This window comes from Ruditapes philippinarum, unplaced genomic scaffold (genome assembly GCF_026571515.1).
Source record: "Ruditapes philippinarum isolate M1 unplaced genomic scaffold, ASM2657151v2 ctg1882_1_1_1_1, whole genome shotgun sequence".
Lineage (NCBI taxonomy): Eukaryota > Metazoa > Mollusca > Bivalvia > Venerida > Veneridae > Ruditapes > Ruditapes philippinarum.
The window spans coordinates 147440-172545 of record NW_026865725.1 but is presented as its reverse complement, the minus strand read 5'-3'; the positions used below and the strand labels follow the sequence as shown (position 1 = coordinate 172545).

The 25106-nt window shown below is 32.3% G+C and overlaps 1 protein-coding gene across 1 annotated transcript; it reads left to right on the top strand.

Moving 5' to 3' along the window:
• Window positions 1-9507: 9507 nt before the first annotated feature.
• LOC132730102 (uncharacterized) lies at window positions 9508-17524 on the top strand. Its single transcript, XM_060715955.1, has 3 exons — window positions 9508-9662; window positions 13838-13944; window positions 14722-17524. The coding sequence occupies exon 3, from the start codon at window positions 14948-14950 to the stop codon at window positions 16484-16486; it is 1539 nt and encodes a 512-aa protein (XP_060571938.1). The 5' UTR covers window positions 9508-9662; window positions 13838-13944; window positions 14722-14947; the 3' UTR covers window positions 16487-17524.
• Window positions 17525-25106: the final 7582 nt, after the last annotated feature.

The window sequence follows — 25106 nt, the reverse complement described above, 5'->3', positions numbered from 1 at the left end:
TTCTGCAAAGTTTAAACAAAAAGCTGTATTAGAACTTTGTTGTCCAAGTTTGTAACTTGGAAATGACCAGGGCATTTAGGGGCGTGTTATTAAAATTTCCTGATTTGTGTTTTTGATCTATTGAAATGATTAATTTTGTTTTCTGAAAACAGTACAAACTCGGAAGAGCATGACATTTTCGATGACTCCTTTAATAAACTCATTCAACATGAACACTTACGGAAGATCCTGTAATTTTCTTATTCTTTGATTATCAATAATTAATGAACAAACAGTTCTTAGTTCATCTTGGATATTGTAGAATAAGGAAAAGGATATTTTTTCTTAAATGATAAAATAATAACAATAATCAACTTTTTTTTAACCATTTATTCAATACATTTACGTTAATTATAAAAATATGTCATAAAAATATCAAATCATATAAAGTATCATGCATTCACATTGCAAAAACGCATACTGTAGTTTTGACGTTAATAACTTTATGTGTTCTCGAAGTTAATTTGAAAACAAAACAAGTGTAAAACACACATAAAATGGGATAGGCTATGAGAAGGGAGAGGTGTGCCTACGCAACAAAGAAGTTAATGTGACAAGATCATGGTTGGGGTCCGATGCAGGAGTGGGGTAGAGTTGTATTATTACTCCTGATTAATCAATTTGTACATAGTAAGCCATGTTACACATGTATTGGATATTAAAGAAATAAGATATTTTGATTAGTTATGAATAGAGTGAAATTATAAACACCTTAAATTGTAGCAGTGGATTTGTGTTTAAACATAAATTCGTAAAAATAGTTCCTATTTTCTATGATTCGATCAATTGAAAGGAAGTATATATATTAACGTGTAGCATTTGTATGTTAACGGTTTAAATAAGCTTCCGCTTTTCATGCCTAAATATCTTGGTATTTTTTATTATTTTTTATTCATTTTTGTTTGTTCCTATGACAAAAAATGTAAGTCAAGTAATAATGTTAATGCTCCCTCTCCGAAATGAAATACAGATATAAATCGAGTTCGAGGTTTCAGAGTTTACATCCAAATGCTTTGAATTACAGCTTTCATATGTTATAATTTCTAATCTTGAGAAATGAGGTAAGCATAATTCAAGTATTTTTTACTTACAATAATATCAGTTAATGAAATTAGAAATAGACAAGGATAATGACGTTGATCGATCTACAGTTGTTATAAAGTCGTTATAATACGAATTATAGGAACACGTTTGTGACAGTAATAACATGAAACATTTATCCAAAAGTACACATTTTTACATCCGTTTAACTAATAATTTATCCTGCTAAAATTGCTATCAAGAATATGACGTTTGCTTACACGCCGCCATTGTTGCTCTTATGTGCTAAATGGTGAACGTAACGAATTAGATTCCAAATTGTATGATTGATCATGGCAAGTCTAATGCAGATTTCTCAGAAATAATTGCAACCGGTTTCTTTCCTAGGGCATATTCTTCTGTTCCTTATTTGAGTTGAATTTGGAATACGGCACTGGTTCCCTATTCCTATATTTGACTTTGACATTTATTTCAAAATATTTTATATGCAGATACTTTATGAAATGATTAAAATGATTGTTCCTTGCAATTTCTTATGCAGATTTATCAATAATAATTGCAACTGCTGTCTTTCTTTACGTAATTCCTTCTGTTCCTTATTCGGAGTTGAATAAGGAATAAGGAACTGGTTCCCTATTCCTTATTCGACTTTAACATTTTTTTCAAAAAGAAATTATGTAAATGCTTTATTTCATGATTTTAATGATTGATTCTTGCAATTTTAATGCAGATTTATCAAAAATAATTGCAACTGCTGTCTTTCTTTACGTAATTACTTCTGTTCCTTATTCGGAGTCGAATGAACCTGAACATTTTTTTTTCAAAAATACTTTTTATGCAGATGTTTTATTTCATGATTTTTATTATTGATCCTTGCAATTATAATGCAGATTTATAAAAAAATAACTGCAACTGGTGTCTTTCTTTACGTATTTCCTTCTGTTCCTTATTCGGAGTTGAATAAGGAATAAGGAACTGGTTCCCTATTCCTTATTCGACTTTAACATTTTTTTCAAAAAAAAATATGTAGATGCTTTATTTCATGGTTTTAATGATTGATCCTTGCAATTCTAATGCAGATTTATCAATAATAATTGCAACTGCTGTCTTTCTTTACGTAATTCTTTCTGTTCCTTATTCGGAGTCGAATGAACCTGAACATTTTTTTTCCAAAATATTGTTATGCTTATGCTTTATTTCATGATTTTTATGATTGATCCTTGCAATTATAATGCAGATTTATCAAAAATAACTGCAACTGGTGTCTTTCTTTACGTAATTTCTTCTGTTCCTTATTCGGAGTTGAATAAGGAATAAGGAACTGGTTCCCTATTCCTTATTCGACTTTAACATTTTTTTCAAAAAAAATTATGTAGATGCTTTATTTCATGGTTTTAATGATTGATCCTTGCAATTCTAATGCAGATTTATCAATAATAATTGCAACTGCTGTCTTTCTTTACGTAATTCTTTCTGTTCCTTATTCGGAGTCGAATGAACCTGAACATTTTTTTTCCAAAATATTTTTATGCTAATGCTTTATTTCATGATTTTTATGATTGATCCTTGCAATTATAATGCAGATTTATCAAAAATAACTGCAACTGGTGTCTTTCTTTACGTAATTTCTTCTGTTCCTTATTCGGAGTTGAATAAGGAATAAGGAACTGGTTCCCTATTCCTTATTCGACTTTAACATTTTTTTCAAAAAAAAATTATGTAGATGCTTTATTTCATGGTTTTAATGATTGATCCTTGCAATTCTAATGCAGATTTATCAATAATAATTGCAACTGCTGTCTTTCTTTACGTAATTCTTTCTGTTCCTTATTCGGAGTCGAATGAACCTGAACATTTTTTTTCCAAAATATTTTTATGCTAATGCTTTATTTCATGATTTTTATGATTGATCCTTGCAATTATAATGCAGATTTATCAAAAATAACTGCAACTGGTGTCTTTCTTTACGTAATTTCTTCTGTTCCTTATTCGGAGTTGAATAAGGAATAAGGAACTGGTTCCCTATTCCTTATTCGACTTTAACATTTTTTTCAAAAAAAAATATGAAGATGCTTTATGAAATGATTTTAATGATTGATTCTTGCAATTCTTATGCATATTTATCAAAAATAAATGCCACTGGTGTCTTTCTTTACGTATTTCCTTCTGTTCCTTATTCGGAGTTGAATAAGGAATAAGGAACTGGTTCCCTATTCCTTATTCGACTTTAACATTTTTTTCAAAAAGAAATTATGTAAATGCTTTATTTCATGATTTTAATGATTGATTCTTGCAATTTTAATGCAGATTTATCAAAAATAATTGCAACTAGTGTCTTTCTTTACGTATTTTCTTCTGTTCCTTATTCGGAGTTGAATAAGGAATAAGGAACTGGTTCCCTATTCCTTATTCGACTTTAACATTTTTTTCAAAAATATTTTTATGCAGATGCTTTATTTCATGATTTTTATGATTGATCCTTGCAATTCTAATGCAGATTTATCAAAAATAATTGCAACTGGTGTCTTTTCTTTACGTATTTACTTCTGTTCCTTATTCGGAGATGAATAAGGAACTGGTTCCCTATTCCTTATTCGATTTTTTTTTTCAAAATAATTTATGCAGATTCTTTATGCAATGATTTGAATGAGGTATAAATTTTATTTTAATTAAATACTAATTCTGCTGTTCCTTATTTAGATTTGAATAAGGAATCAGGAACTAGTTCCCTATTCCTTATTCGAAAAAGGAATAAGGAACTGATTCCTTATTCCTTATTCGAAAAAGGAATAAGGAATAAGGAATAGGGAACTAACTTTATGTACATACCAAATTTTGATATTCCTATTTGAATTTTGACCTCTTGTGACCTTGGCCTTCATTATGCACAAGACAACTCAACGCACCATGGAGTATATTTGTGCTAAGTTATATTAAAATCCATCCATGTATATAGACGTTACACTTACTAATAAATGTTTTGATTTGTTAGGCCGCTATTCCATTTATACGTGATCAGTGGTCCGCGTCCGTCATCCGCGTCCGCTACCGATTCGCTTATCAAAGAATACGTTGAATCTATTCCTTTTGTCCGTTTACCATCCGCTTCCGCGACGGCATCCGCGACGTTTCGCAGGATGAGCGATTTTTTACGGACGCGGACAGTCACTGACATGTCTCATCCCTACAAAATGCCTCGAACGAAATTAAATACTTTATCGATTTCGAAAGAAAATACTAAAGAGCTCACCAAAATAGTGTGGAGAAACCTATAAGTTTATGATGCACCAATGACAGATTAAAAAAAACAACATCTGGTCTTCGGTTGCTAAAGAGATGTTATTTGAAAACCTAACTGATATTCAATGTTTGTTACCTAATTCTTTGATGTTACAACTGTTTTGGGTATTAGAATGAAATTATATCATATTCTACAAATAATTATCCTCTGTTCGCTATATTTTAAATTAAAATATAAAAAAAACGTCCCTTTATGGAATAATACCACGGACATCCCCGGCACGGATCCTGACGCAGGTCACGGATCACTACAAAATGGAATAGCGCCTTTTTTGACCTTTGACCCTGAAGAAAAGACACTGATTTTTTTCCCAAAATACACCTGAATTTTTTCTACGTCATTTGGGCCCTCACTATGGAGAACTTTTTGGCCCAGTTATTTTTTAAATCCCCCCCACCCGTGTAAAAATTTTTCGCTAAAAGATAGGGGTTTTGGGGAAATACCCCCCAAATAAAGGGCAGCCCCGGTTTTTTGCGTGGACCCCCACCCCCCCGGCTCATGTTGAACTTTTTGTATAAAAACCCTTTTTAAATTTCCTTTAAAAAAATGACAAAAATAGACCGGGAAAAAATCAAAGAAAAACGCACGGCAAAAAACGTACATACATAAAAGCGCCAAAAATGAAAAGTGGCGACTAAGTCGACATCACCACAAGCGGGTTAAACAATTTAAAAATTATCTGACCATTAAGCATAAGTAAGATACAGCGCCTAAAACAAATTATAATATTTTTATTTGACCTTTGATATCTTGAAAACTTGACCTAAATTTTGCGAGAGACAACTCAACTCAACTCAACTCAACAAGGAGATAATTTGGGCTAAGTTATAGTAAAATCCATCAATTATAGAAGTGATATAAGCAAATGAATGAGTTATTATTATTTAACCTTTGACACCTAGATGTGACCTTTACCTTTAACATAGACACCTGAAATTTTCGCGCGATACTCCACCTCACTATCTGAAGCATTTGTCCCGAGTTATGCTAAAAGCCCTTTATGCATGAGGACGTTACACTCTCGATACAGATTTTGCGCTGACCCCAAGAGTGACCTTGACCTTTGAGCGGCGGACCTGGGTTTTGTGTGCGACACACCGCCCTATCATGGTGAACATTAGTACCAACTTATTTTGTAATCCTTCAAAGAATGAGCAAGATCCATGGCCAACAGACAAATTTTACTATTTTTATTTGACCTTTGACCTTATGTGACATTGACCTTCATTTTGTGAGAGACCACCCAACTCAACACTGAAAACATTGGTGATTAGTTATATTAAAACCAATCCCTGCATACAGAAGTTATACTTGAAAATGAATGTTTTATTTGGTTATTTGACAATTGACCAGTAAGTGTTACCATGACCTTTACCACACACACCTGATTTTTTCCCCGCACCACTTGGCCTCACCATGGAGAACATTTGTTGCGAATTACTTTAAAATCCCTCCATGCATGTGAAAAGTACATTCCGAAAACGTTTTTTTGATAACCCCCAAGTGTTACCTTGACCTTTGAACTGCGAACTTAAAGAGAACCTTTGTACTAAACTATTTTGTAATCCTTATAAGAATTATCAAGATACAACGCCTACAAAGAAATCTTACTGTTTTTATTTGACCTTTGACCTCTTGTGACCTTGACCTTTATTTGGCTCGGGACAACTCATCTCAATATGGAGAAAATATGTGCTAAGTTATATTAAAACCAATCGCTATATGTATAAGTTATACTCGAAAATGAATGTTTTATTTGGTTATTTGACCTTTGACCCCTAAATGTGACATTGACCTTTGTCACAGACACCTGAATTCTTCGCGCATACTCCGCCTCACTATGAAGAACATTTTTACCGAGTTAAAATAAAATCCCACCATGCATGTGGAAGTTACGCTCCGGAAACGGGCTTTGCGCTGACCCCTAAGTGTGACCTTGACTTCTGAGAGGTGGACGTGGGTTTTGTGTGCGACACATCACCTCATCATGGTGAACATAAGTACCACATTATTGTTTTTTCCTGCAAAGAATGAACACTATATTGACGCCGGACGGACGGACTGACTGACGGACGGACGCACGCACATACACCTTACTATACGCCAAAAGTGGCGACTTAGCAAGCGTGCTCGACAAAAATGTAGAAGGCTGGAAGTATATTGCAAGGCCCCGAAGCTAGATGTAAGACTCTTATCTGACGAACAGGTAACGTTACGGCGGGAAAATGATGAATGATAAGTCTCTGTGTGAATAGAACAGGGAGGCGTGTTTCTGGCTTACAATAAGTGAGAACAATAAACCAGCATGGTGGTTTGTTTTGTAGTCTAATACAAAATGTATTTTTTAAAGTTTAGTTGATATTGTCCCAGAAATGAGATATATTTTTATGTTTCAAGATAATGTGAGATCAGAATAATCTGCAATGAGTTAAATTTAAGAAGCTAAATAGTACGTAAAAGTTCTTTGATATTTCGAATAACTAGAGTTAGGATCAAATTCAGTATCTGTATTTATATACACGTATTTGGCAAACTAATGAAGAAATATCTGTGTTTTATTTCTGTTTCTTACAGAAAATGTATAACTTTCATAAGAACAATAGCTATGCATAGTTTTGGAATATACTTATGATCCACAGCTTAAGTGTGTAAAAGTTTCAGTACATAAAGCACACACTGAACAGTCACCTGTTCCTGGAAGCCTGAGAGGGATGTGCATGGACACGTGAGCTGTGGTTAAACAACTGTTATTTTGATAATAAACAGCTGCTTCAAATATATATTTATGTTAGTGCTATAAAAATTGTAATATTGTTTTACTTGCAAGAACATTATTTGTATAATCTAATTAATGTGAAAGTGCCACTTGTGTTTAGAAAATTTTTGTCCTCACAAAAATGTATTTCGGGCAAGAATAATAAATATTTTGTCTTTCTTATTATGCTTTATTACCTCTTTTCCGAAACACAGAGCTATTTTTACTCGTATATAAGTCTTTGTCTTATACCATCAACATGATAAGTTAATGAATTTCCTCAGTCTATAAAAAATCTATATAATTTCATTGATGCATATATCTATTCATATAATAAGTGTCTTTGCAATCTCTACTACCAATCTTATGAGATATGTGAGGTGAAAAAAAACCGTAACAAATGACATAATTTGCCATACAGAAATAGTACGTAATTACAAATAAACTATGTTACCGCTGACAGGTAAACTAATCAAGTTGTAGATAATATCATAATAATCTAACTCCGTTACCTGAAAAACACTGTTATAAGAGAACAATTCTTACATTAAATGAATGTAACAGGTTTTGATTTGATACTCTTCATAATAAATAAATAAATAAATTAATAAATAAATGAATAAATGAATAAATGAATAAATAAATAAATAAATAAATAAATAAATAAATAAATAAATAAATAAATAAATATTAATGATAATAATAATAATAAAAATAATAATAATAATAATAAAAATAATAATAATAATAATAATGATAATAATAATAATAATAATAATAATAATAATAATAATAATAATTAATAAATAAATAAATAAATAAATAAATAATGGTGATGACGATGATGATGATGACGATGATGATGATAACTGGATAAGCAAGCAACAGTCCAGCCCACGCCCCCAATCACTGGCTCAAGCATATTTGAACATTTATAGGTATATAATATGGTAAAATTGAAACAAACTTAACGGCATAATTATAGTAAATTTTAAATGAATGGTAAAAAAATCAACCAACATCCCTTTACTTTATAGAAAGTAGTCTAAGCAGTTTATTCAAAAGAATGAACAAGGAAGTTTATAACTTTGCTTACATTTTGATTTTTTCATGACAAATTATTTAACATTTACTGCTACTTTCTTCAGGTAACAATAATCGAACATTCTCTAAAACCGTTATTTAAATCTTCTAGAATCCATGTTTGCCCTTTATTTAGAAATAATTTTTTTTTAGTAATGTGCCTTTAATTTACAAGTAATATATTCAAATTTCATTAAAATTAACAGAAATATGGTGAAACGCTGTTTTAAGTATGTATTTATGAGTCATGTCACGACAAAACCAACATAATGGGTTTGCGACCAGCATGGATCCAGACCAGCCTGCGCATCCGCGCAGTCTGATCAGGATCCATGCTGTTCGCTATCAGTTTCTCTACTTGTTATAGAGTTTGTAAGCGAACAGCATGGATCCTGATCAGACTTCGCGGATGCACAGGCTGGTCTGGATCCATGCTGGTCGCAAACCCATTATGTTGGTTTTGTCGTGACGCGGCTCATATGTGTTTATGTGTTACAAAATAACGTTATTTTATGTGAATACCAGTATCATGAACAACTTGTAATACAAACTAGTTAATATTCTTACGTCAAATGAATAATATAAACTAATGCGTTTTAAAGAAGCTGATTTGTTTTTAAGTACGTCATTATTCATTATTACATCATTTTATTATTATATCAGCTTTTTCTTTCAGTTCCTGAATTCCATTGATAACATTAAATAAATATTAGAATATCTAAGATATTTGTATCAACAGAAGCTTGCCAAATCAATAAATATTTATATTTAATATATTTCAAAGTTATTTGCACGCAGTAACTTTCGGTCTAGTAGTGTGTAAGCATAGCATAAACATTAAATCGTTTTAACTATTGATCTACTTGTGAAAAATACTCTTTCCCAGCTTTCAATTTAGGAGAGCTCGAGTCCGTCCAAAGTTTTAAGGGGCTTTCAATATATATGTCAGCTATAAACTATTTGAAATTAAAGTGACATTAGAATCTATGCTCTTTTTTCATTGTCAATTAAAAAAAATGGCTATTAAGTTCAAAAGGGTGACTGTTATTTATAGGATGATTGACCAATCCACCTCTCTTTCCCTCCATTCTCCTCTGCCCCGTACCCCCTCCCCTCCCTTTCATACTACATAAAATAAAATCAACATTCGCCACAAAATCTATTATTTATGATAAACAAGCATTTGGTTATAAACAAACAGACAAAGTTAGTAAGCTTTATGTTTATCACACGGTTATATAAGTACTTCCGGGAGAATTGACGAATATCTACCAAAATCCGTTTCAACTTAACAAAAGATATATACCTAGTATGCAGTTAAAACGAATCTTTAGACTAATATAGCTAACTATTCAAAATAGGCTGATTACTGAAGAAGACATCAAAATTAACTTGAGATATTTTATGTTATTGCCGGGAGAGAAACTTACCGCAATCTTCAAGGTTTGCAAAATCTATTAATTGTATGTCATTTTTGTGAATTATATCTCAACGATAAATACCATTTATTTATTTATTTATTTATAAATATCTTTCTCGTATTACTTTTATTATTGTTCACACTTTCATTAAAATTAAAATTTCATTTCTATGTTACGATATGTGTGTGCTTTACTATCTGCAGAAACACGAGTACATATTTATGGCATGAGTCCGCAGGGCGCGGGAACAAATAAGTCCGAGGGCCTCTGCAGATGTTAACGCACGAAAAAGGGGTTCTTTAGGGGGCTATGCTGGCTTAGATTGGTTATTCCGCTTAAAGAAACCATTGCTTGTCCGATGCTTTCCACGTCCTACTGCGACGTCATTTGACATTTGAGCCGCGTCACGACAAAACCAACATAATGGGTTTGCGACCAGCATGGATCGAGACCAGCCTGCGCATCCTGATCAGACTGTGCGGATGCGCAGGCTGGTCTGGATCCACGCTGGTCGCAAACTCACTATGTTGGTTTTGTCGTGACGCGGCTCATATATGTTTTGATAGGACATACATTGGATTAAGCTGATTTTTTTTAAATTGCGCCCTGAGTTACGCCAATTAAAAACAAGTTTGCCTCTTTAAAAAAAACCATGCGAGAGGTCTTTTTACAGCTGTTGCAGATTTATTTAGTTGTTCAAATATTAGGAAAGTAAGAACATCTAATGAGTCAAATGGCTTCTGCGAACAAAAGCAACATATCGGCTATTTCTGTCAGTCTCTCAGATTTGGAAGCATCGGCGAGGTGTTCCGAAGTTAAAGAAGCAGCAAAATTTCCACACACGGTTCATTAGGTCATAAAATAGTGATTGGTGATATTGTTACGAAATTGCTCTGTTTTAACAGATATCTGTCTGACACGTTTCCACATTTAGAACTCTATGCGTGTATTGAAAGCATGATTATAAAATCAATTAAAATAAAATTATGCATCATAATTATATACAACAATCTAAAAGCAAATTAAACACTTAAACTACAACAACTCAACTCAACAACAACCACTCTTCAACTCCATTGAACTCAAAGAACCCCAACAAAAAGCGCATGCAGCTAGCGTTCTTGATGTGCAAAAGTGGACTGGCGCGTGACCCACTTGCGGAAAGTAGTCTGCACGATTCCTTGCACGTCCTGAATGCTGCGCGTGCTGACACGCCTTAACAATGTTCAAAATAACGCACAAATAGTTCAGATATAGCGAGTGTTGTGCAATACAAGCATAAGTACAAAAATATATAAATATACATGTTTACTCAATAGCATAAAATTTGTTCAACATTGCACCTTACAAATTCGCAGTATACTGCGTACAGATGCTACAGATACTACAAGTAATAATGTACCCAATACCAACATGAATTGTTGAAAAAGGATTGGGTCTAAACCTTATAAATTCTTTGTTTTTCAGTATTCTAGCTCCACTTAAACCCAATCAACGGTGAACTTGTTTTTGATTCAAAATTGAAATCTGACCTTTTGCATGTTTTGATTTTGCAGTCATTCGTCGCTAAAGAAGTCATTTCAATTTTGCATAAAAAACAGTGCAACTACGTGCAGCATAAACTTGCAAAAAGTAAATATATTTGTACTTTTTATGGTATACAAGATTGATACACTCACGTTTGATTAACTATTCTTTAAACTTGTCAACAGCTAACAAATAAACTGAGAAAATCCCTTTTAAGGAGAGATTTACCAGTGGCCAATATTCTAAAAATAGAATTGCTGATAAGCACTGACCATAGCAACCGTTGCTGGTCGTACATCCTCTTTGTACTACCTAGTCCTTTTACATAAGAAAACTATGGTGTGTATGTCTATTAAGAAATAAATATGAGCTCTGTTTCAATAAAGTAGAGGTTTTGATGCTAAAGCATCATTAGTCCCCGAATAGAAAAATGATTGTATTATCATAAATTCAAGAAAATATCAGTTAAATGGTTCATGAATAAAGAAAAGATTAAACAATATGTTGAGTAACTATTTATTTACAATAAAGACATTATATGTGAAACAAACTTGCTTAGAAATATTGTCATTTTTTAAATCAGCAAAAAATAACGTACACTTAATTCATCGTAAACTTAATTCATCGCGAATAAAACAGGTGATTGAAAATAATTAAAGTAAAGCATTAACATTAAGCTTGCAAAAGTGACTGGGAAAATATGTTTAATTATTGTAAGAAACGATGCAATTCTATTGTACTTTTAAAGGTACTGACTACAAAATTATATAAACAAAACAATCTTTCTTATCTCATATTTCCTATTTATTTATTTTTTATTGAAAATAAATAAAACTGTAGGGAAAAGAAATCTTCAAACAATTATAAAAAACTGTAGGCAAAAGAAAATATTCGAACAATTATAAAGACATTGTTCAGATATTTGTTATAATATGTGGCCTTAAAAAAGTTATAATTAGTTAACTACATCAAATATATAATGCCTAGCTTATAAGTATGATATAGTTTTAGAGGTGTACCAGTATTCTGAAATAAATTCACGGAGGTCATTATCATATCTACCTGATCCCAGATTCTTTTCCAACCACAGATGTGACACATGACTATTTTGAGTAATTATGTTGCCTTTTCTTTTTTATATTGGCTGCTGTAAAACATGTTTAACTGGGGATTTTGTCAAACTTTTTAAATAAATTAAATTTATCCCAAACATTTTCAAATATCACCTGTTGGTCAAACACCATTTTAACAGTCAATCTTTTGAAATATAAAGTCAATTCAGCTCAAATTGACTATGAAAATATGAGCATAATGTCACTTTAACTTGCTAAATACTTAAAAACTGAACATGAACTAAGCATAAAGTTTTAAATTATATTTATGTTAACAACACTCAGTTTTTGGTCTTAAGCATACATTTAACAATCATGGCTGAAATATAATACCCTTGAATCATAAAAAACATATTTACATTGACAGGGTGAAAAAAAGGGAAAATGAAAATGAAACAAAACTGAGCAATTAGCAGGCATATTTCACATAAAAATGATAATTCATAGAACACATGTAGCGAGTTGTTTCAAGATTGATATAGACATAAAAATTAAAGTACATGTAGATGTTTAGCAAAAATTAAACCCTTTATAACATCACACTTATCTTATATATAAAATATATCAATACTATTTAGAAAATAGTTTGTATTTTTTTTCTTCATTTTGAATATTACAAAAAATATATGTTCAGATAATTCAGATCTTTAAAACTTTGCCCCAGGAACATCATCTTATGTTAACTTTACAGAAAATGCTATCATTGTTTACATGTTGTTTGTACGACCTTCTAAGATTGTGTGTATACGTAGTCCACACAGCAGTTATCAGTGACGTGGTGGTAAATCTCTCCTATAGCTCAACATTTCAACCAAGTGCATGCAACTCTGATATTTTACTTTAGGTTTGCGACCTCTTGTTGTGCAACTTTGCTATAATTAGAACAAACGTGCCTGGGAAAGACCTCTACTTGCCGCGTGATGAGTAGACAAATTCAGAATAGATAAAAACGGAATCTTAAAACGGCAAAAATTGAAATTGTTGCAAACTAGGTTTGAATGAGCTTGTTCATAAACGGTAGATGAAATGGAATTTGAAAGAGGATCAGAGGTTATGAACCGAGACATAGGCTTTATAATTCAAACGTCCGTTTTATTAAGTTTCTGTCGATTGTTTTTTTTTTTTTCGTTTAGAACACACGCTTTCCTTTACCTGAGATCCATACGCCGCTAACAGCACTAACTGTACACATTGAACGTTCAATGATTTCAACAATATCATGTTACAATATTGAATTTTATTGAATCAGATGCTAAGAACTGTGGTCAGCTGCCTGTACTTATCAATGAATAGGATCAGTCAGAGGCTGCAATATTTTCATTTTTTACTGTTTTATGCATCCTTTAAAATATCCGTTTTTTAAGGTTTCATAGTACTGTAGTTGAACATTGAATTAAACGACTAAACGATTAATATTTTTGTGATTAAATCATCATACTTTTAACAGTCATTATCAGACAGAACTGTCCCCTTTGCCTAATTATATATATAAAGAGACACTGACTTATAGCAGTGTGTAACAATGCGTGTTTTGCAATAATGTTACTCTGCATTTCAGAATCCTGCCGGATAAAAGGTGGAACACTTAGGCTTGCTTGTTTAAGAAAATACCTCTGACGCACATTGACACGAAGAGGTGCAAAGCCTCTTACTAATCGGAGCTAGGTTTGTATTCTAGGATTATTTTAGTTGATCAAGCCTTGAATAATCGGTATTTAAATGACCTATGTCTGACCTATACACCATTCTTTGCTTACGTTTAAAGATAAGAAAATATTGAAAAGGCACAATGAGCACTTTAGATTCAGACATTTAGTGCGTAAAACGATAATATACTTAACTGTAAACAACTCACATTTGATAAGGTCATAAAACCAATTTTCATCTATTTACTTAGCAATAGTTTTGCAAAATGTATCTTGAAAAGTGAAATATTAGCTCATAAGTATTAAGTATTCATATATCTTACGGAAACACATCCGATAAGACAAGTGTTTGACGCGCTTCAATCGTATTACATATGAAGATGCAGTATTTGTAAACGATGTCACCTATATACACAAACTTATGCTCTTCATCTTTGGAGGAAATAAAAGTATCTATCTATATACACAAACTTCCTTAAATTTAAGTGGCAATTTTCCAGTAAGGCTTGACATTAAATACAAATCTTGATAAATATAATTATGTACATATAAATTAGTGAGTAGACAATAATTCATTCAGATATCAATAAACTTTTCATAGCCTATTTAAAAGCTAGAAAATGAAATATCTATCAATAATTTTGATTCACCTTTAATTTCCAGAAATAAAATTGATTGTTATAATTATATGCTGCATTGTATTACTTAGACAAATGTGATTATTTTTAAATTACAATGTATAAAATAAAACATTCATTTTTGTTATTGTTTAAGACGTGTACACTTTTAATTTCAGGTTCAAGAACGCTATACAAACAAAGAGAAAACCAATGAACTTTTGAAAGGACAGCGTTGATCTATACATCAATTATTATCGGATACTTACATAGCAATGAGGAGCACAAATGTCCGATATTAATTTTGTTATACTATCATCTTTGAAACAGAATATTTATAATTCATCTTGTGTATGCATGTGTGCTTGTTAAGGTGTTCTAAATTACTACTCGCCATAGTCCAAAATGTCGTTAAATATTACGGACCCGGCTATTACAAATTCGGTTAAAATAAATACGTCTACAACAAGCTCGTCTATAACGGAGTTGGATTTAGCGGAGTCGACTACTGCAAAATTGGCTATTACAAACTTGAGTAGTACAGACTCGGTCGTTACGAACGCCGCTATCACAGAGTCGACAATTATGGCCTTGACTACAACGTACTCGTCTTTAAGTGACACAGATATTTCGACCACGGCTTTTACGGACTCGGCTTTTACGGATTCACCTTTTACTGACTCGGGTTTTATGGACTCGTATGATTCCAATGCATCTGATTACAGTAATTACTATGGTGGTGAATACGATTACGGTGACAAGTATATGTACACTGGTTACAGTTTTGAAAGACCTTTTTACCTGTACATCTTGGAGGTTATATCTATTATAACATTTCTAGGAAATCTCGTAGTTATATCTGTGCTGCTACGTAGAAAGATGCGTAATCCGACAAATATGGTCCTAACCACCATTGCTGTTACCGATTCGTTAACGGCACTTGTGGTGCTACCGACTTATATCATGGTGTATACAAGATATTACTCGTTAAGTGATGAAGGTTATGAGAATGATTATGATGATACTAACTTTACAGATGCAGACAATGGTAATTATTACAGTGGATATCACAACGATGGTGCAGTGGATGGATGTGAACTTACAGAAAATCTTTGCAACGGTTTCATGATTTCGAAGTACTTCTTGTCAAAGTCGTTTCATTCAATGTCGATTTTTCTTACACTGTTCCTTGGTATTCAGCGATATATTTCCATTCGATTTCCATACAAATCACAAAGCATGCTAAATTTACCAAGAACAATCGTGTGCTGCGGAGCTATCGTGTTCTTGTCACCATTTTTGCACATTTATCATCTGTTTGGTACAAGGGCGCTTGGTGGAAACTGCCAATGGGAACTTTCGGAGGACGGATGTGGCACAGGTTGTATATATCTGTGGTTGGCATTTTTCATACGTCATTTTACGCCGTGTATGATCCTCGTAGTGTTTACCGTACTTTTCATCAGGCAGTTACACGCAGGGGAGAGAACTCTCCGCAGAATGGAAAGCAGCCAATCACAAATTTCGAGACGAAAGGACGAAAATAGGCGAATTTCTCTCGTTGTTACGGCCGTGGTCGTAGTCTTCCTGATACCGGAAATACCATACAGTATATTTCTTTTATACAATGCATTTGACAAGGCAGTGAATCAAGGAAAAGGTATAGACTTAGAGGCAAATCGTGCCATAAACTTAGTCTATGAACTCTTTTTAGTTCTCTCCTTCCATGCCAATATATACATCTATACTTTTTGTAACAGACGATTCCGAAGAGCCCTTTTAAGGGTTTATCTAAATCCCGTCAGGAGAATTCTGGGAACTACAGAGATTTTGTCGCAGTCGTCATCACTTTCCCATAAACCTTCAAACAGGAAAACAGACACCGGAAGCGGCATTACGCAGACTGAAATGAAGCCGATGGTTAAATCAGTGCCTTCGAACTAACCCTTAATCAGCTTGAACAAAAACTATAAACCTTTTCCACCAGTATAGAGCCAGGACAGCTTGCATATTCTTGCAGTGTGACAAACCTCTTTATTTTGATGGTTATTTATTTTGCTGTTATTTGATATCAAAATCCTGTAAGCTTTGAATCGGTTTATCCATAGTTAAAGAAGAGCAAGTTCATTACACACATCCAGCAGGTGAAGCATTTTGCAAGAAGAACTTACTAGTAATCGAATGTTCAAATGAAACGGGAAAATGACAAATTTTATGTTAGGACATTGATTGCTTCAAACAAAATGAGCTGGTTTAAAGGACACTCGATATTCTAAGCATCCAGTGGTCACTGGTTACACAAGGTTGCCCGTTCAACCATCATATATACTTTTAGTTATTAAGATGTTTTGATGAGTTATATGGCCCTATTAAAACATATATTGCTAACAACCGTTTATATATGGCCATATAACCTGTCAGGAATATTAATGATATAGCAAATCTCTTTTTTTAGAGATCAAAGTGAGATTTCTTCATAAATTGACAGCAACCATGTATATAAAACTCTATAAACATCAAGACTATCCAATGAAAAGCGACGATACATCGTGCAGTATTATAAGTGTATGTTATTATATAAGCACGAATAAATAGCTCATTCTTACACAGTTTTATGTGATAACCCTGTATATACCAATATAAATGTAGTACAAGGCATCATGTTTAGCTCTCTGTTGTGACTCATAGTTATTCGTATTAAATACGAATTAATTATCATAAGACACAATTGTAATGTGTTCGATAATCTGAATGACTTTTACATGGAACACATTTTTCAAACATGTAATAAGCATGTTTGACGTTGGGCTTATGAGTGAAATTGGCATAAATGAATACACTAATTATCTATGCGTTATAGTCTAGATTTTGGTTTGTTAGAATTACAAATGTGCTTACGTAATTTACAGGGTTTTGCAATGTCCTTTTTTGATAAATGTACATATTATGTTTACACATCTCAAATATACCTGTATATCTTTGTGAATGTGTTTTAGTATTTGAGTTTATTTATACTCGCGGCCGGTTGCCCATATGGGCGAGTCTTCCAGAAGAGTATTAGTCATTTTAGATTTTGGAGGATAGTGCAAGATAAAGATACAGAAAGATGCCCCAATTCTAGAAGTATCTCCTGGTTCTTAAGCGTGTCAAGTGTCAAGCTTTCATACATTGGACCTCGATTTAAAGTCTCATCTAATTAGTAATTTAAGTTGGCCAGCCCGGGAAAACCCTCAAAGTCGAAATTACAAGTCTCGCGCTCTAACCGTTTGAGCTATGTTTCTGATCAAACCATTTTATGCTCAATTTCTTTAATAACGTTAAAAGGGGTTTTTGAACATGTAAGATGCTTATCATCTAACAAAAGTTACGCTAAATGTAAAATTATTTTCAAAAAATAAGAAAATGTAAAGAAAGTCATAACAATAATAAATTAAAAGGCTTTTGAAAAAAACCCATCTTTTAGAACATTTCTGTGCCTGTCTCGTTACACATTTAATACTGTATAATAGTGTCCAAAGTCTATAGCAATTGCAAACCCTATACAAAGACAGCAATTTTGACCTTTTCATCGCAACAGACGAACAAAAACAAAAAAGAAGCGTGTGATTGTCAGACATAATTATATTTTACAAACATTGTCTTAAATAGCAGATTATGCAGGCGATGATAAAATATGATTATTATTGTATAATTATTATTATTATCTTGTTTTAGATTTTTAATTTGACTTTGAAACACATCAGATACACTTATGATAACCCTTACATGTATACCATATCCCGTAACTACTCGTGTTTAAAACCACATCATCAACCGTTACTTACTGACAAGAACGTCATTCCAGAGAACATCCGTGTACAAATTGTACCGATTTGGAACAACATCTTCAAAACCTTCCTAGAAAAAGTTGGGAATCTGTTATAACATATGGGTTATTTCGTAACGTGTAATTGCGTCCGGTGATAAATAATATATACTAAGTCTTGCTTTAGATAAATATATAGTCTTGTTGCATTGTACAGTTTCTTTTCTCTTTTCTTCTTTGTTAATTTGATATAATTTTTAAACTTTTAAAATTTCTGCGATTTGCTTTAATATAAAAACTTACTTTGCTACATGAAATTACAGTTAAGATTAACTTTAGTTAAGATTATAATAAATATGAATTGAAAAGAATTTCTCATTGTGTTAAAACATTTCAAACAAAATTCGTCGTTAAACGACAGTTAAGCAATCAGTTTTGCAATCAGTTTTTTTTTTCAATATCATATCTTATAATACAAAATATGTATGTGCTATTTGTAGGGTTATTATTTATCTTACGGAAATATTAATTAAGTATAAGTACTTCCGGCAGACTGAAGGACGAAAATAGTCGTATTTCTATCGTTGTTATAGTTGTGATTGCAGTCTTCTTAATACCCAAAACACTTGAAAGTTTATTTCTTTAATACAATGCATTCGGCAAAGAATCCAACCACGGTAAACAAATCAGACACAAATCGCGCCAAAAATTTAGTCTACATACTCTTATTAGTTGTCTTTCCATGTCAATATTTATATCTACAGCTATTTTAATAGACGATTCCGTAGAACGCTGTTAAGTTTCGTTCTCAATCCCGGGCAATGCAAACATTTTATCTCAAACATCATCGATTTCCCACAAACTTTCAAACATGAGAAGAGGGACGGGAAAGACACTGGCGTAGATCAAAATGAAAAGCGATGGTTAACTCGGCTTAAGCAAGACAAACTTAGAAGAACGTTTAAGTAAGAGGAAAGTCATGAACATTTTGTACAACTACCTAAAGTGTTCTTTGCAATATAAGCTTTACAACAGAAGTTTCTTGTATTATGCAATACGATCGGTAATTACACCCCAAACTCTATATCGATGGTTAATTAAATTGCTTAATATGAATCACACGAACAATACAAATGTAAGCATCAGCAACACATAATACGGTCACCAACATTATCCAGCCAAGAAAAACAAGTCTATGTAAACAATTACCCCGGTAAGGTATGAAACATTTAATTTGTGAAGGACCATTAAGCGAAGCTACATGTAAGCTTCCTTCCATCGTTTTTAAATGTCATTTTATAAAATCAACTCTTTGCGATGTATCTTTGTGTTATGTTTTGAGGAGGTAATTAATGTTTTTAAAACACATCGGCGGATGTTCATAAATAGAAAAAATGTACTATTTAATTTTAAATGCTAAATTCTGCTTAAGTAGATTTAAGGGGACGTGGAGGTAGCTTGCACTTTTCGTTACCGTCAATAAACAGGCTAAATCTAACAGAGCCTTCATTTTCGCCGCTTCGTGCGTTCTTAAAATATTGTTTTTTCTTTTTTTCCTACAATGCAAAAACGTAACCTGAGATGGTTCTCTATTTGACCCAGTGGCATAATGTAAATGTAAAGGTCTAAAAGACCTTGTACCACAATTTAATACATTTTCTTTACTCCACTTACGTCCAAAAGACTCAAAGGTTAAAACTAGAATTTTTTAGTCTACTTTTTTTCAACCAATAGCAGCTATTTTTTACTCGTATCTTGAAATACGTTGAAGTCTTCTGATGACTTACGAGTTAATAAATAACAAAGTCTTCTTGTCTGTCATTCAAGCAGAAGTTATCGGCTCTTCATTTGTTTTTGTCGTGAATTGTTCACATAGATTTTTCCTGACTACATCAAACGAAATAATTGATTTTACTGATAGATGAAGAGATAGATATGTCATAATTTTTATCAATATTATGTGCAACCACAACAGTAACATTCAGGAGCTGCATATGAAAATCACCATCACCGATCCCGTATACATTACTTAAATAACTAGACGAATTACGGTATTCGTGTAAAGTAGTATGAATAGTGTTATGTGTCATGGAGAAGAAGCCGAAACAACCGCAAAATGATATCTTTCAGTGATAACTATAATTTTGGTTCAATGGGTCATTTATGAACAGATTCCGATGAGTTTTAAAATTTCTTTTGAGAGTTTTTAATGAATCGTCTTCGTTATATACTACTTATCGCTACGCTTGCTTATACAAATACAAGTGGTTTATTGTAGAAAATGTATAAAGAAAAGAATTTTAAACATAAAAAAGCAAATCATGAGATAGTGAGTTATTGTTTGAGACATTTATTGCGGAATGAGTGATATATAGGTAACATAATATGACAAAACGATTTACTGTCAGGCAATAAACTATGATCCCACCCATGATTCTTTGACATAAACAATCCTAAAGAACGAGGTATTTTTGACATTAATGACTGTTCATCTAACAGTAATGATACCTGAAAATCGTATACGACTAAAACGTGTAAATATAAAACAGATTTGTATCCAATGTAATGAATTATTCATCGTTTATTTCCAAGAAATAGATTTTTTTTTAATTCTAAGTGCATAATTGCAGTTTTAGGATCTTCGACTTTTACATAACTGCACTTTTATAACGTCAAATTTCAGAGGACAGCCCTAACGATAACATTGTTTGACTTAAAGTAACATGCTTATTTTGTATTTTACTCTAAAGAATGAGATTGTTTGGTGAATTTTATGAATTCGTTATAAAGGCATTTGCAAGGTTAGATGACCGTATGTTGCATACACACCGTTGTTTGCTATGTAACCTATCCACCACAATTAAAGAAGTATGACCAGACATTCCTAAAAAATCAGATTCAGTGCTATGAAGAAATTTAGAACAAACAACTTATGTTTTGTAAACAAGAATAATACAGTTTAATTACATATACAGATATAGATTGTCTGTACTGTATCAACTATGCCAAAATTACGGCTTCGTGACAAAGGGAATACTTTAACCACAATAAAGAAAATATTAGCGACTGTAAGCATGGTAAGTACTCGAAATTTTGAAAATTTCCATTTCAGGTTGAAAAAGTCACTCATGTGTGTATTGTTTGGGCAAAATTCATATAATTCACTTGATGTACATGTATAAAACATGGCATGTTTGAAAAAAAACGCCTAATGGAATAAATAAATAAAAAGAACATTGAATGAAAAAAAAACAACGGTGAAATGCAAAAATAATTATATAATTTTCAAAACAGTAGATAAATATCGAACATAAAAGCACAGTCAATCAATTAATTAGCCTTAATTAAAACCTATCCAGGGACTGACAATAGAATTTAAGAATGCCTTTCACGGAACATGCAAACTTTCCTTGATACAGTACCGTCGGTAATTGTCGCAATTATCAAGAGCCTAACAACAATCATTTTCAGTTTTTGTTTTTTTTTTATATAAAAGGTGTCGAAAATTAAACTTAATGAAACAAAAAAGGATTATTATCAAAAATTTGTAAACTATTTCAATTGGTGTAAATGCAAGCAAAGGCTATTTTTTCTCGAAATCTTGCGATGACAAAGATCGATATATATAGCGATCAAGGCGATTAATCTCTAAAAAGTAAACACCCGAAGACAATTAATGCTGTTTCTTGGTTAAAATCCTGGCTTAAAGTCATAAAATAACATATGCATTTTCGACTTCCATAAAATTTTGAAAAGTGCCGTACGGCTAGCCAATACAGCGTGTCCTTGCTAGTTGTACGTGACTCACGTACGGCTAAAACTTTTGGCTAGCCGTACGGGCCCGTACGCTAGCCACTTCCATTATCAAAACCCTACTAAAACGTGTTCTTAATAGTACATATAATTAATTTTTTGCAGTTTGATTCTGACTTTCAAAGTTAAAGGTGTGAACATATTTGATGTACACATTTCAAAAATGTAAGCAACTCTTTTGAAAAGTAAATTGTTAACATGTCTGTCAACGTATGATGCTGCGCATCGTAATCGTAGCCTAATATTAACTGCAGGCAAATCATTTTTATTGGCTGCTCAAAAATCTGATTTGCATAATTTATTCACACAATTGCTGGTTCTTACTACTTATGTCTAATACTGAGCATTGTCCATTCTAATTGTTCAAATGCTCCTGTCACACTGTGTACTGACGATTTTTATTGCTCCTTGTATGCTTCTGTGCCGACAGACCTTTTGATCATGCACAATGTTGCCCTGATTGGTTAATCACCCTTGTCAAATATTCTAATGACGAAATAGACATCTATTTTTTTACGCTTCATCAGTGAACTGAATGACCTTAGGGGAAATTCGGTTCCACACCTGTCAAATTATACTGTAGTAAATTACAGCACGTCATAAAATAGCAACACATTTTTTTCAGTTACCAATAATCATTTTAAATATTAAGTAGATTTATGATTTTTTGTTTTATTGGTTTAAATTTACGGTAGTAGAAATGAGTATCTGTCGGGGAAAGGAATTTGGTAAGTAGATAACGTGGGAAAAGCTTTAGGGAACTGGATAAACCCGAGAATATGCGTAATTATAGGGGAATGGGCAACCTGTTGCTGTTGGTACCAGTTTTGACTAGGTGCCTAAATAACTTTACGGACAGTTTTGTTTTCATACGATATAAGTCTGGCTGCCGATTTTCCTGCGCCTTTCTCATTTTTAGCGTCAATGGCGGAAAATCGCGTAAAAGTAAATTTATGGTGTATCTTTGAAAATTAAGCAGTCATTGCTTAAATCATGTGGTGGGATCATCAGCAAGCTTGAATATCGAACAAATGATAATTAACGTCGCGGCGTCTTCAATTAATTAATTAAAGCAATTCAGTTCCATATGATGTTTTCATAAATGATATATAATGTACGCAACAAAATTAATAAGTTCTTCATCAAGATATATTTCAGTTGTACCAGCGTGTACACCTATACCGGAAGTGGGTATAACACGTCACAATCTCGGTCTCGTCTGTCTCGCGAGAATGACAGAACGCCAAAATGGCGGCGCTCATGAACTTATTTCTCAAGTGAAAAATAGTGTCTTTAAACACGAATTTCTCTCTTATAGGGTTGATGTCAATAGGAAAACTGTCATGGTTCCTCTTTTTAAATGATGAATATTTATATAAGACAGACATCAATCCATCCATTCTTATTCCTTTAAGTTGGAAAATAAACGAAAAAAAGCAACAAAAAAAAAAAAAAACAACAAAAAAACAACCAAAAAAAACAAAAAAAAAAACAAACAGAACTTTGTTAAGGAAGAGGAAAATCAGTTACATATTTTGAGGTGTACAAATATAAATATGACTATTGTTGATTTGGAGCTTGATAAATTTAAAGTATACAAAAACTGTATAAATTTCGTTAAATTCAATTAATGATTGTACTTTAAAACATCAAAGGTATCAACCACCAGGTAGGTATTTAGACAGCACTAGTAATACTTTCAGTCGTAGACTTGCTAATTCAATGATGTCTGATGATTCCCAGGCTATAAAAGCCAACTGGATATAACATTTGTTTTATTAAGCACCGGAAGGGAAAAAACTGTTTATTGCTTGGATGGAATTGAGTCGCTGTTTATATCATTCTAAACACTGCATTTTTGAGTCTTAAGACTTTGACTGTTTTAATTAATAAGTTAACCCCCTCGTAGACTTTATTTTTTGCTTTTATTTGTTAGACAGTTATCAGACACGATTCAATTACGCAAAAGCGATTGATGTCTAAAAACTGTTGTTGTTTTTTCTCTTGTAAACAAGGATCGAAGGGAAGTTTCAATTTTCAAACATTTTTATTAAAGATGTGCTTCTACTGAAAGTCAAGGGCATATTGGAACAATTTTCAAGTCTGATTCTGAATAACCGATTCTTGTTTCCTAGAAGTAAACATGTTTATAATCCGAATAGGGCTCACACGTTGGAAGTCAAAAATCACCGCTGGGTTATTTGTTTTTTTATTCTTCTTATTTTTGTTTAAATTTCTTTTCTGATTTAAAATTTATTCAGCTTATCTTTGTTGATGGTTATAACGAACAGGTATGAACATATTATTATGCTCGACGTTCAACATATAGTAGAGTCATGGCATTAGAAGCACCATTAAACCTGCTGTTTGTTTAATTTCCTGTTATTTTTGAGATTTTTTTTATAATTGATAACATTTGTTTTATATATCAGGCATATACACAATACATTAACAGAGATTAAACATTCATTTCATCTGATCTTTCATTATTAATTGTTTAAAAATGATGGTTTGCTCGGAAATATAACGTTTCCAAAAAGGCTTCAAACACTTAATTGTAATTACATGTAGAAGGATAAATATATAATAAAACGTTTATGATTTTGATAGAGGTTTGGAGCGTAAAGGCTAGGAATTAGCTAATTTAAAACACATTATAAAATATGAAAAAGTTAATGAGTATAGAAAAAAAAGAATAACACACCAAAAAACTTTAAAAGAGAATGTGCATTATTTTTGAAATTGTTGATGTCCATGTGTTGTTGACATCAATATAGCTTGTTACGGCAATGCGCTATCCACAATAGGTCTTTTTTAGATGTTTAGTTAAAAGTTACGTGTGTTCGCCGACTTGTACTATTACTCATTTTGAATAATTATAACCAAGCCATTAGATAGGAACTTACCATTGACACTTGAAAGCATTTTTGATATAATTTACTGACA